The sequence below is a fragment of the Phoenix dactylifera genome, chromosome 5 (genome assembly GCF_051530095.1).
Source record: "Phoenix dactylifera cultivar Ajwa chromosome 5, Ajwa_hap1_PhDact_Kaust_v1.1, whole genome shotgun sequence".
Classification (NCBI taxonomy): Eukaryota; Viridiplantae; Streptophyta; class Magnoliopsida; order Arecales; family Arecaceae; genus Phoenix; species Phoenix dactylifera.
Window position 1 is genome coordinate 8,283,172 of NC_143194.1, and position 13,189 is coordinate 8,296,360.

General features: G+C 42.2%; 1 protein-coding gene across 5 annotated transcripts in view; it reads right to left on the reverse strand.

Moving 5' to 3' along the window:
* The window catches only part of LOC103716942 (lysine-ketoglutarate reductase/saccharopine dehydrogenase bifunctional enzyme), a 69,176-nt gene that overhangs the window by 8,770 nt on the left and 47,217 nt on the right, over nucleotides 1-13,189 (reverse strand). For all 5 annotated transcript variants that reach the window (XM_008805152.5, XM_039116327.2, XM_088721574.1 and 2 more), the window contains 2 exons: nucleotides 8,156-8,221; nucleotides 6,725-6,842 (listed from right to left, as the gene is read on the reverse strand). In XM_008805152.5, coding sequence (XP_008803374.1) covers nucleotides 6,725-6,842; nucleotides 8,156-8,221 — 184 coding nt within the window. The remainder of the gene's footprint in view (nucleotides 1-6,724; nucleotides 6,843-8,155; nucleotides 8,222-13,189) is intronic.

The following is a 13,189-nucleotide window of genomic DNA, read 5'->3' on the forward strand; positions in this document are numbered from 1 at the left end:
TTGGAGCCGTAGAAAGGTTGCTTTGCATACTACACTTTTGATCTATCATTGTGGTTGCAGAAGGGTTGGTCCGATCGGTTATTTTGCCTTATATTTGGTTTATTGTTGCCTCCTCTTGTGATCATTTGGCAGTCCATATTTTGGGTATTTTATGTAGCTTTGTTTGTACCCTATTGGGATGATTGACATAGTGGATTGCTCCTCCTCCCCGTGGATGTAGGCACTTGCTGCTGAACCACGTAAATCTTGACTCTTTGTGCTTGTCTATTTATGCCTGTGATATGTTTGGTGAAATGCCTGAATGAGAATAACTGTTAATTGGTAAGCTGGATAGATTCAATTTTGTGCCTAAGTAATCCCAACAATTGGTATCAGAGTTATGGCTACTGTCGAGCAACAAAATTCATCCAGGGCTAACGATTCGGCTTCTGTTTCTCATTCCACTACCATAAGGCATGAAGTGGCTGTATTTGATGGCACAGGGGACTTCTCACTATGGAAGGTAAGGATGAAATACTTGTTGTTTAAAAAGGGTGTAGCAAAGGCCCTCAAGGGTATGGATGCAATCCCAGGAGATAATGAGACTGTCAAAGAAGAGATTAATGAGAGAGCACTAGGGACTCTGTTTTCAAGCTTGAGTGATAAAGTCCTACGAAATGTTGTGGATCTTGATACAGCTAAGGGAGTATGAGAAAAATTGGAGAGTCTATATATGGCAAAATCCCTTACTAATAGACTGTATTTAAGGGAAAAGTTGCACACATTTCGTATGGCAGAAGGGACTCCACTCAAAGATCACTTGGATGAGTATAATAAGCTCCTGCTTGATTTAGCAAATATTGGTGTTGAAGTAGATGAAGAGGACAAGGCTTTGATCTTGATCTACTCATCGCCAAAGTTCTTTGAGCATATTACTACTACTATGCTCTATGGAAAAGAGACAATAAGTCTGGAAGAGGTAGAAGCTACTTTGTTATCCAATGAGCTTAGATTGAAAGTACAGCTACAGCATTAGGTTCAGACTCCAGCTCAAGGACTTATAGTTAGGGGTAGAGATGAACAGAAGAAAGGTGGACAAGGTAGAAGCAAATCCAAAACCAGATCAAAGTTTAGGTCCAAAACATCAGGTGTTTGTCACTATTGTAAGAAGCCAAGCCACTGGAAATCAGAATGTAGACTCCTACAGTCTAAGAAAGAGAGGAAACAAAAGGATAAAGGAACCATCTCAAATTCGGCAACAGTTGCAGTTTCATCAGCAGGCCATAACAGTAATGATAATAATGCAGTATTTACAACTGCTTGCAGTGTTAGTCATCCTGATACTTAGATTGTGGACTCTGAAGCATCTTTCCACATGACACCCCATAGGGAATGGTTCTCTTCTTTTAGATCATGTGAGGGGGGCACTGTTCTTCTTGGAGATGATGGCATTTGCAAAGTGGAAGGTGTTGGTACAGTTCAAATTAAATCTAATGCAAATACTGTGGTGACTTTGGACGATGTCAGATATGTTCCTCAACTAAAGAGAAACCTTCTCTCAGTACATGCTTTCGATAGTGCAGGTTTCGAGGGCAGATGGGGTAGAGGATCAATAACTATCAATAAAGGAGTATTGACTTTATTGAAAGGAAAATTGTGTGGGACCCTTTACTATTTGGATAGTAGTACAATAGTTGGACAGGCTTCAGCAGTACAGTTTTCTATTGAGCAGTTGACACACCTGTGGCATCAGAGATTGGGCCACATCTCAGACAAAGATTTACAGGAGCTGAGCAGACATGGTTTGCTAAGTGGTCAGAAGGTTGGTGCACTTGGATTCTGTGAGCATTGTGTGTTCGGAAAACAACACAAGGTCAGCTTTTCTATAGGCATGCACAATACAGCTGGTATATTAGAATATATTCATTCTGACCTATGGGGGCCTGCCCCAATTACATCCAAGGGTAGATCTAGGTATTTACTCACTTTTATTAATGACTACTCCCGCAAAGTCTGGACATACACTATCAGAAATAAGAATGATGTGTTTGACACGTTCAAAAAGTGGAAGGCTATGGTCAAGAGGCATACTGATAGAAAGTTGAAAACCTTCCGAATTGACAATGGATTAGAATTTTGTTCTACTGAGTTTGATGACTTTTGCAAATCAGAGGGCATTGTCAGACACAGAACTACAGTGGGTACACCTCAACAGAATGGTGTGGCAGAACGCATGAACCGCACACTAATTGAGAGAGTCAGATCTGTGCTATCTAGTTCTGGATTAACTAGAGATTTTTGAGCAGAGGCCGCTCACACAGCTTGCTACATTATAAACCGATCTCCAGCATCAGCATTGGGCATGAAAACTTCGGAAGAGATGTGGACAGGAAGACCTGCAGACTACTTAGTACTCAGAGTCTTTGGGTGTCCAGCTTATGCACATGTAAGAGATGGAAAGTTGGACCCCAGGGCTAAGAAGTGCATATTTCTTGGATATGCATATGGGGTAAAAGGTCCCAAAGTTTTTTAGTCAGTAAGGATGTGACATTTCATGAGATAGCCCCTCCTTTAAGGCAGCTACAGCCTAGTTCTTCTCAGAGAGATCAGGATCAGGATCAGATGGATAGGACTGTTATGTATATTGATCAGACTATCAGATCACAACAGCAGCAGGCAAATGAAGATACTTTTATTCTGAATGAGCAGCAACAGCAGACAGATGCAGAGATACAGACTTAGGAGGAGGTTATCATGCAAGGTCAGGATCAGATTGATAGCATTGCCACTCGTAGACCCAAGCGTCAGATCAGAACACCACAAAGGTATGGCTTTGAGGATTCAGCTTGTGCTGGGTTAGTTTATTATGCTCTGAGCATTGCAGACACTATTGGTGATGAGTCGACCACATATCAGGAGGATATTAGTAGTTCACAGGCTGAACAATGGACCATGGCTATGGTTGAAGAACTACAATCTTTGAAGAAGAATCAGACTTGGGAATTAGTCAGATTACCAGAGGGCAAGAAGGTAATTGGCTGCAAATGGATCTTCAAGAAGAAAGAGGGAGCCAGTCCTCAGGATTTTAGATATAAGGCCAGGTTGGTAGCTAAGGGCTATTGTCAACGGAAGGGAATTGACTATAAGGAGATATTTTCTCCTGTAGTCAAACACTCTTCTATTCGTGTATTGCTTGCTTTAGTTGTTTCTCAGGATTTAGAGCTGGAACAGCTAGATGTTAAAACAGCTTTTCTTCACAGTGATTTAGAGGAACAGATTTATATGCAACAGCCACCTGATTTTGAGGTTTCAGACAAGGAAGATCATGTATGTTTGCTCAAAAGATCATTATATGGTCTCAAGCAGTCTCCAAGACAATGGTATCGCAAATTTGATAAGTTTATGGTCGACCATGGATACAACAGATCTCCATATGACAGTTGCGTATATCACCAGCAGTTTTTCAAATGGATCCTTTTGTTATTTATTGCTGTATGTGGATGATATGATGATAGCAGCCAAGGATATATCAGTCATCCAAAATATGAAAGCTGAGCTCAGTACTGCATTTGAGATGAAGGATCTTGGACCGGCAAAGAAAATACTTGGGATGGAGATCAGTCGTGAATCGTAATAGGCAGTTGGGTAGATTTTTTCTTACTCAGCATGGATATATTAAGAAAGTCTTGGATAGATTTGGTATGTCTACAGTCAAGCCAGTCACTACTCCTTTTGCCAGTCATTTCAAATTATCTGCCAGACTGTCCCCAGACTGAGGATGAGAGATATATGTCCAGAGTGCCATATGCAAGTGCAGTAGGCAGCATCATGTATGCAATGGTCTGCACTCGACCTGATATTTCATAGGCAGTAAGCGTAGTAAGTAGATACATGGATAAGCCTGGAAAGGCTCACTGGTCAGCTGTGAAATGGATACTTAGATATCTGAAAGGCACTTCTAATTTGGGATTGGTATTTTCTGCATAGAGTAATTGCACTGTTACAGGATTTTCTGATTCAGATTATGCCAGTGATTTGGATAGAAGGATGTCATTAACCGGATATGTATTTACTCTCTCTGGTTGTGCAGTCAATTGGAAGGCTACTTTGCAGCCTACAGTTGCTTTGTCTACTACAGAAGCAAAATATATGGCGTTAACAGAGGCAGCAAAGGAAGCTATTTGGCTAAGAGGGTTGGTACAGGATTTGGGTCTCGAGCAGAACCGTTTGGATATTCATTGTGACAGTCAGAGTGCTTTGCATCTTGCCAGAGATCAGATGTATCACGAACGCACTAAGCATGTAAATGTCAAGTATCACTTCATCAGAGACTTGATGGAGAATGGTGATGTCCGGCTTTAGAAAATTTACACTGCTCATAATCCGGCTGATATGCTCACTAAACCAATTACATCAGTTAAGTTCAGGACTTTCCTGAACTTGATTGGTGTGAGCACTTGTTAATGCCCTTCCAGGCTTGTGGTGAGGAGGTTTTGTTTTATCAATCCATAACTGATACTAGGTACATGATTTGTCGCAAGGAGGAGGATTGTTGATTAGTCTTTTGGACTTTGCTCCAAATTCCTATTTGAAAAGGACTTTTTTACAAAAAGGGCATAATAAGTTATTTCTTTCACGTGGCTTTTAGCTGGGCCCTTTTAAAGTTTCTTTGGGTTCTTTGGGACTGTGGCTCCTCGGTTTCTTTTATAAGGCAGCCAGACTCTTTCTAGGGTTCAGTGAGGAAGGACCCCGATCGCTGCCCCCTGCTCTCTTGCTCTTGGTCTTCTGCTCTCTTAGTCCTCGGTTTCTTTTATAAGGCAGCCAGACTCTTTCTAGGGTTCAGTGAGGAAGGACCCCGATCGCTGCCCCCTGCTCTCTTGCTCTTGGTCTTCTGCTCTCGGTGTTCCAGCTTCAAAAGGCATCTTCTTCCGCTCGCTGGGGACTCTTCGTCTTCAGCCGTGACTCCTCACAGTGGGCCTCTTGTTTCCGTGAACCCCCTTTCTTCTTTGTTGTTCACAGTATATGAAACAAGGGAAGGTAAGATCTTTGATATTCCTTTGATCTACCATTGGAGCCGTAGAAAGGTTGCTTTGCATACTACACTTTTGATCTATCATTGTGGCCGCAGAAAGGTTGGTCCGATCGGTTATTTTGCCTTATATTTGGTTTATTGTTGCCTCCTCTTGTGATCATTTGGCAGTCCATATTTTGGGCTTTTTATGTAGCTTTGTTTGTACCCTATTGGGACGATTGACATAGTGGATTACTCCTTCTCCCCGTGGATGTAGGCACTTGCTGCCGAACCACGTAAATCTTGACTCTTTGTGCTTGTCTATTTATGCATGTGATGTGTTTGGTAAAATGCCTGAATGAGAATAACTGTTAATTGGTAAGCCGGATAGATTCAATTTTGTGCCCAAGTAATCCCAACAACATCAAAATTGTAGCTTACCATTTTGAGCATTGATTTTGTGGCTATTTGATGCATAGGTAAGCTAGAAACATCTGTAATAAACATCTATTGGTTTCTAGATATTATAAATTCCATAGATCTACATGGCCCATCACAAAATCTACCCTCGCAGTGATAGCATTTCATCTCTAACCCTTTCTGCAGGATTTGCTTGACTTTCTTTCCCACTTTCATATATGTAAACATGTGTAATCAACCATTAACTAAATGTTTTTTGGTTGAAAGAAACACCTTAGTCTAAACTTCATCGACAAGCATGGAGTTTATTTCTTATTTTTGGTTAGATAACACAGTTTATTGAACATTAGATGACAGTTTCTTCTGGTACCTGAAAATAATTATCAAGTCCTGCCCCACCGCTCCACTATCACAACCCCAATCCCACCTATGCAACTATTCCTCCCCACCAGCATCTTCATTGTTAATACCAACGTTTTAAGACCCGAACAGGTTAAGCGGCTCAACCTATCCAAACTGTGAATGAGAAACTTATATGGGTTGGTTGATCCCAAACCTGCAAATGCTAAAAATCTATAAAATGTGCTAATGCTCGCAGTCCAACTGCTCAATCTGTTCAGGTTGATATGGTTTTCAACTCATCCAGGTCGGGCAGTTTAGAGATGCAGGAAAAGAATTAAAGAAAAAAGGAAAAGGTGTTTTTTTGCTACTTTGCCCTTTAAGATTAGGGTTCAATCTCAGCCCTGGTGAAGATTTACAATTCCAAGTTCCCACCACTCTCCATCATTATTGCCATCTCATCTTCTTTCATTCCTACCCAATTTATTTATGTTTTCAATCATATGTGTTGTGATTACATACTTGTTCAACACATTAGTTGTTTTTTAGAGTAAATTAAAAAATGAATCATTTAATTCATATTCAGATTTCAGAACATGTAATCCATGTGTTTGTTGAAGAACCTGATGCTTTATGAGACAATTGGAAATCAATAGAACACAAGATCATTTCCAGGATAAGTTTGGGAAGACATAATAATGCATCAAATATGACCCACTAACAAGAAAAAGGTTAAAAAAACAAAAAAAATAGAAAAAAAGCACAAATCCCAATGCCTGCTGAATTTAGATATCCACAGGGCTTATTGGCCTGCACCTTGTATACGCACAGGCTGGTGACTAGCAGAGATACTAGCACCAGTTTTTAGAGCCATGATTAGGATACATGTTTATATCAGGACAGCTTAGTTGTTGATGTTACAAAAGATAATAAATGATCAGAAAATGACATCCAACAACTTTAAAAAAGAATTACCTATGCCAGGATCCAGGCCCATTTCACAGAGTATTGTAACACCCGCACTTTTCGCCTTTTCATCCAACCTTGACATGGAGTCATCAACATAACTTGCAGTCACCATGTGCTTCTTGTGCTGACAAAGAAAACATGCTGGTTAAAACAGCTATTTGCTAGTATGACACACATCCATATCTAGTTGTCTAAAACAAGTTGCAATATTAAACTGCAGCTAAATATCTTATAAACTTCATTAGCTAAAAATCAAACACCAGATAGTGGACTTAAAGAGATTCAAATTATAAATTACTCATTGGTTTACATAAGTTCCAGCTAAGACCGATATATTTCATTTGAAACTGATTGCTTTCCAATGATGAGACATGCAAGCATCCTGATTTTTCAGTTTTGGTTGATTCAGATTAGCTTCTAATGAAATTGGTCAACTTCAGACAGCCCTAATTGGTTTGGTTGACTCCATTTTAACCTGATGAAACCTCCTCAAAAGAGGGCCAAACTACTTTGGGATTATTTTAACCACATTATTACTCTTTTTTCCTCCAATTTTGTAAGTAATAAGCTGCTTAAGCCTCCAAGTTAGATCTTGCAATATTACAATCAAATTCGCAACATTTAAGCATTTTAAAGGATATATAAGTGTTGCATTCACTTAGGTATTGTTATAAGCGATTTTCTCCCTCAGTTAAGGAAATTCATGAAAATTCAAAAGATTTGTATACATTAAGTGAATATCTTGCAGATCATGCTTAATTTGCATGAAACACCCAAAACTAAAGAAAAATTTTAGTAATAATTTATGCAAAATAAAATTTTTTCAGAAAAATACACAACTAGATAATTTTGCATGTGATGTCAGTCATGATCCATGCTCATATTTGTGACAATTGACCAAAATAATTCAAAACTTTTACTTCTACATGACTACATATGTATGAAGATGCTTGAGATCATATCATGGAATATCAAAAGATGGGGAATAGACATTTTCTATATAAACTACATTAGCTGTTATGATCTATTTTTTTCAAACCTAATTAAAAATTGAAAAAGACACAAATGTTTCATTTTAACATGAAGATCTTGTTGAATATCATTATATTAAGATAGTTCTGATTTTTTATCATTTTAATTTCTTGCTTTTTTTAATTTTTTAGATTAAAATAAGACATCTTGAAACAAAGTTTAGTAAGTCATAGGAATCAGAGCATGCTATACCATATGAAGATCTTGGTGAGAAGCATTGAATGCTAAATTGCCACTCAATAATAAAATAGTCAAAGAAATAAAACAATAATATGTTCATGAAGTATTAATAATTAAAATTTGATAGATTGAAGTATATCATATCTCCAAGACATCTATTTCCTTTTGAGATATGGTATACAACCCTTATGGCAGAGCAACTAAAATGAAAAGTTCAGAAAGTACCTCTATGCATGCGTTGGCTATGACTGCATGAAAACTAGGAGGGAGTAAGCTAATCACAACTTCAACCTGCAAGAGGCAAGGTATCAGACATGAACATACATCCTATGATGATATACTAGGAATAGATATTCCATGAAAACAATGAAGTCATCAATAAATGAAAAGAGGAAGTTTTAGTTGAAAAGAAGCAGAAGTGCTGTTTTCTTGACACTTGGCATAGGTACAAAGTGTCCAATTGTTCCAATGTGTTTGACAGACTCCTGAAGACCAATATAAAGATGGTTCAAAAAATAAAAGATAATACTGTAAATACATCAAAAATTTGCTACTACTTATTGCCAAATAACTTGCATCTCATACCACATACGCTAAAAGATGGAAAAGGTATACAACTTCAGTAGTTCAGTAGAATTGTTTGGCACTTAAAACTATATTATTTTAACTATTAAACTAGTTTAACTATTAAAGATTATAATTTGCATTTTAGTGTCTTTTAAGAAGCTCCAAATAATTACACCAAGTGCTAATGCTTCTAGTTGACATACGTGCAATGTCGGCGGAACCGACCCGAACTGGCCCATTTCGAACCGTATCGATGGCTCACCGGTACAGTTTTGGCTCAGAAAACTGGATGCGTTCCCGAAGTCGGAGAAGGAAAAGAAAAGAGAGCGAGCGGAAGAGGAGGGAGAGGGAGAGGGAGAGGACGCCGGCGGAGCCTAGCAGAGGCCGCGAGGGGGCCGGCGCCGAGAAAGAAGGGCCGCTTAAGCGGTCGACCCCTCGGAGAAGCAGAACAAGAGAGAAAAAGAGAGAGAGAGAGAGAGAGTCAGGAAGGGAAGCAGGGACGCCGGCGGAGGGCCGGCTGATGGGGACATCAAAGCTGATCATCCGCCCGTCTAGTCCACCATTTTTATTTTGATTCTATTTTTATTTTATTTTTGGGCTTGTTTACATTTTGATTGTTGTAGGGCTTTATTTGTGTTACTTTGGGCTTTATTGGAAATTATTTTGTGTAGGGGTTTTATGTTAATTTTTCTTATTTGGGCCCTATATATAGGGAGCCGTCATTGTGATTAGGGTTTAATTAAAGTGAATTAAAATTTCTCCCCCCATGTTCTTTCTCCCCTCTCTCTCCCTCTCCTCCTCTTTCTCCCTCCTTCCTTCTTCTCTTCCTCTCTTCCTCTCCTCTTCTTCCTCCCTCTTTCTCCTGATTTTCCTGTTTTGTCGTTACAGCAGCCTTCTCCCGTGATCGGTGTTGCATCAACCTGGTATCAGAGCCCGTGCTTTGCCTCTGTGCCAAAGCATCAAACCCTGGTGTATGGCAGAGCATCCTCCGATTCCACGTCCCTGGCTGCCGCACGAGTTCTTCACTGTACCCATCGCGCCACGAACGTTGGAGCATGTCGAAGGCCCACGCGCAACTCGCGTTGCCAAAAAGAGAGGGAGCATCACCTCCCTTCTCTCATCTCTGTCTCTCATATCTGCTGTAGTAGTCACAAATCATCAGCAGCCACCACTCCCAGAGAAGAGAGCCTATGACCACAGGCCAGAATCGGTGACCGGTCACCAGCCACCACCACAGGCCACGGAGATCTGCCCGCAGCCGCCGGCGCGAATCTCAGCGCGGCCTCCCGAAACTGTCGGGAGGTTTAAAGTTGCTAACAGGTAAGATCTAGACCCGCTAGCCCTTTTGTTCGGTTAACTCGGATCCTTATGGGAGAAAAAAAAACCCGCAAGGTCACGTGACCTGCACGTGATTGTCACACGTGCTACGCCGCACGTGAAGAAAAAAAAAATTCTGCTTACCTCTTTCTTCCTGATGAAGAGGAGCCCTAGTCCTCTTCCTGCCGCTGTTGCCGTCGCCGTCCCCGGCCGCTCCAGCCCCACTGTCGCCGTCCCCGGCCGCTTCCGCCTCTGCCGTCGCCATTCGCCGTCGCTCGCCTTCCCATCTCTACCGCCGCCCGCAAGCTGCACCCCGCGCCGCCCGGGCGCAGCCGCCTCGTACTGACACCGCCGACTAGACCCGAGGGAACCACACGCCCCCCTTCTCCGATCCGCTGCTGCCATCGCCCCTCTTCTCCGAGCCGCCGCCGCCGCCCATATTCTCCCTCCACCGCATTCTGCCTCCTCGCCGTTGCCGCTCTTTCCGATTTTCCCTCCACCAACTCCCCCATTTTCCCCCTTAGCCCGAGAACTACACCCCATCTCCCCTTCCACCTCATCACCCCTCTACCCCATCCAGGCCAAGAGGCCACACCCGATCCCAGCCACACAAGCCTGAACCACCGCACAACCCCTCCCCAACGAGCTCACACTCCCGGCTTAGCCAGGCCGCGTGCCATCTCCTTGAGCGCGGCCCAGGCCCAAGCGGCCACAGGCTTGGGCTTGGCCCTGGCCCGCGCACCAGCTCCTTTGAGCACGACCCAGGCCCAAGCGGCCGCAAGCTTGGGCTTGGCCTAGGCCCGCGCGCCAGCTCCTTTGAGCATGGCCCAGGCCCAAGCGGCCGTAGGCCCTTTCTCAGGCCCGAGCCAGCATATTGTTCAGGCCATTCCCGGAGCCCGAGAGCCCCACTTTGCCACAGATCCAGATCCCCAACTCCAGGTAGCTCTGTGCACTGCGCCCATCATCCTCTTCGCGTTCGAGACTCCACAACGGACGCTTCCGATTGACTGCATTCACAACAGGTAACAGGTTCTTCCTTCTTTTGGGCTTGTTTATCTAATTATGTTCTAATTCTCAGCATGATAGCCCCATTTTGAAAAATTTACTTTGCTATCAAACTCCAAAACCTAGAACATCAACTACCAAACCCATCCTATTTACCATTTAAATCTAAATATTAAATTAGCACACCCGAGCGACAGAACGTTTCTCAACATTTTTCGATCAGATTAGTTTAGGATTAGAACGACTGTAATACGTGCTTGCAACCTAACTTCTTATAGTGATTAATTTCATACATTAATTCCGAAGTAACTGAAGTACAAATCGGTAATATTTAATTTTAAGTTACTTTTGTGAAAGTTTGCTGATTTCTGAAATCATAGTAGGCTACATTAGTAGGTTGTTTTGCATCACATTTGGACAGTTAGGGTTCACTAGTGACATTGCATTTCACATCATCAACTAGTGTTGTCATTGCATGCCAACCCGTAGCGGTAGAGAGTACCACTTCACTCAACCTAAAGCCCCTTTAGCTACCATGGATTCCGAGGCTCTACAAGTTCTCATGGAACGGTTCGCTGCCATGCAAGCTAAAAATGAAGAATTCAAGCGAGAGGTTCGTGCACTAGTGCAACACATTAGGACTCCTGAACCATCAGCCCCAATTGCAGCCCATCCTGAATTCGATTTGGCCGCACCACCTGTAGGTCTTTCCCATCCTCCTAAGAACCAACATCCTCCCGATTAGCAGCACGAACTTGACGAAGGCTACTACGTACCGTAAGGGTAGATGTTCCCACCTTTGCTGGTCAACTAGAGCCAAGTGTATATCTTGATTGGAGAGCAGCCATGGTCAACTACTTTGAGTGGTATGATATGTCCGATGATCGAAAGGTACGATTTGCCAAAATGAAGCTTATTGGACAAGCTCACTTGTACTGGAATAATATCGAACATATGCGTGAGACCCAAAGGCTTCCTCGTATCACCACATGGAAGAATATGAAGAAAAAATTGAATGAGAAGTATCTGCCATTCTCTTACCAACAACGCCTTATGGATAGGTAGCAGAAGCTAACTCAAGGAACATCAATGGTTGCTGATTACATCGCATATTTTGAGGAGTTTCATATGAGATGCGGTGCAATATAAGAGGAGACTGTTACCCTCTCTAGGTTTCGGACGGGACTCCGTGAGGAGATCCAGAAAAAACTAATCCTCCAAAAGATTACCACCCTTAGCCAAGCATACCAGTTGGCTCAAGATATGGATAGTTTCTTATGGCCCCCTGTAGTGAGGCGTATCGACCCTCGACCCATGGCCTTAGGAGCCCGACCACTTTCCAATCCTCCTAACCCGCCCGGTCCTAGCCAAGCACCGACTAGGGCATCCCCGATGCCGATTCAGAATCCTTCAAATGATAAAGAAAAAGGCATACTAGATCCCAACCCTCCTCGAAGCCAAACCCAATGTTTCAGGTGCCAAAAATTCGGCCATATAGCATCCCAATGTAATGCCAAGACCTATCTAATGACTGAACTAGAAGTTGGGACGCAAGAGAATGAATGTGTCGAAGAAGTCTACGAACCAAATATTGAGAATTTTGTAGAAGATTTTGGAGACGAATAGGCCGAATTAGAGTTTATCCAGAGTGAACCACAAAAGGAGCTCACTGATCCAAATAACCAAAATCCTAGGCTTCATGTGGTTAGGTGTACTCTAGCTCAAACTAAGGTCGAACAAAATTGGCATAGGACCTCTCTATTCTACACTCTTATTAAGATCAATGGTAAAACGTGCAAAATCCTATTTGATAGCGGGAGTTGCATCAACGCCATTGCTTCCGGAGTTATTCCACCTCATCCTGAAATCTACCCCTCATCTCAACCCATATAAGGTAGTTTGGATAAATAAGACATCCATTTCGGTGTCGGAAAGATGCCTCGTCTCGATTCAATTCCTATCTTATAAAGACGAAATCTGGTGTGACTGCATTATGATGGATGTAGGTCAAGTCATTCTAGGAAGATCGTGGCTATACGATCTAGACGTCACACTTCATGGACGTTCGAATTCGTGTAGCTTTATATTCCAGGATCAAAAAATTATACTGAACTCATTGCCTCCTAGAGAGCCCGCCCCTGAAAAGAAGAGTGCCACTCTGCGAAAAGATGAATCACTTCACATCATTACTCCAAAAGAGGTAATGAAGGATATTGAAAGCCAATCACCTATATTTGCCCTTGTGGCTAGAGTCATCAATGTGGAGTCGAACCCTGAGCATCCACCGGCAGTAGTTCCCCTGCTGGAGGAGTTTCACTCTGTTTTCCCTAAGGATCTTCTGGATACACTTTCTCTGATGCGTGATATTAA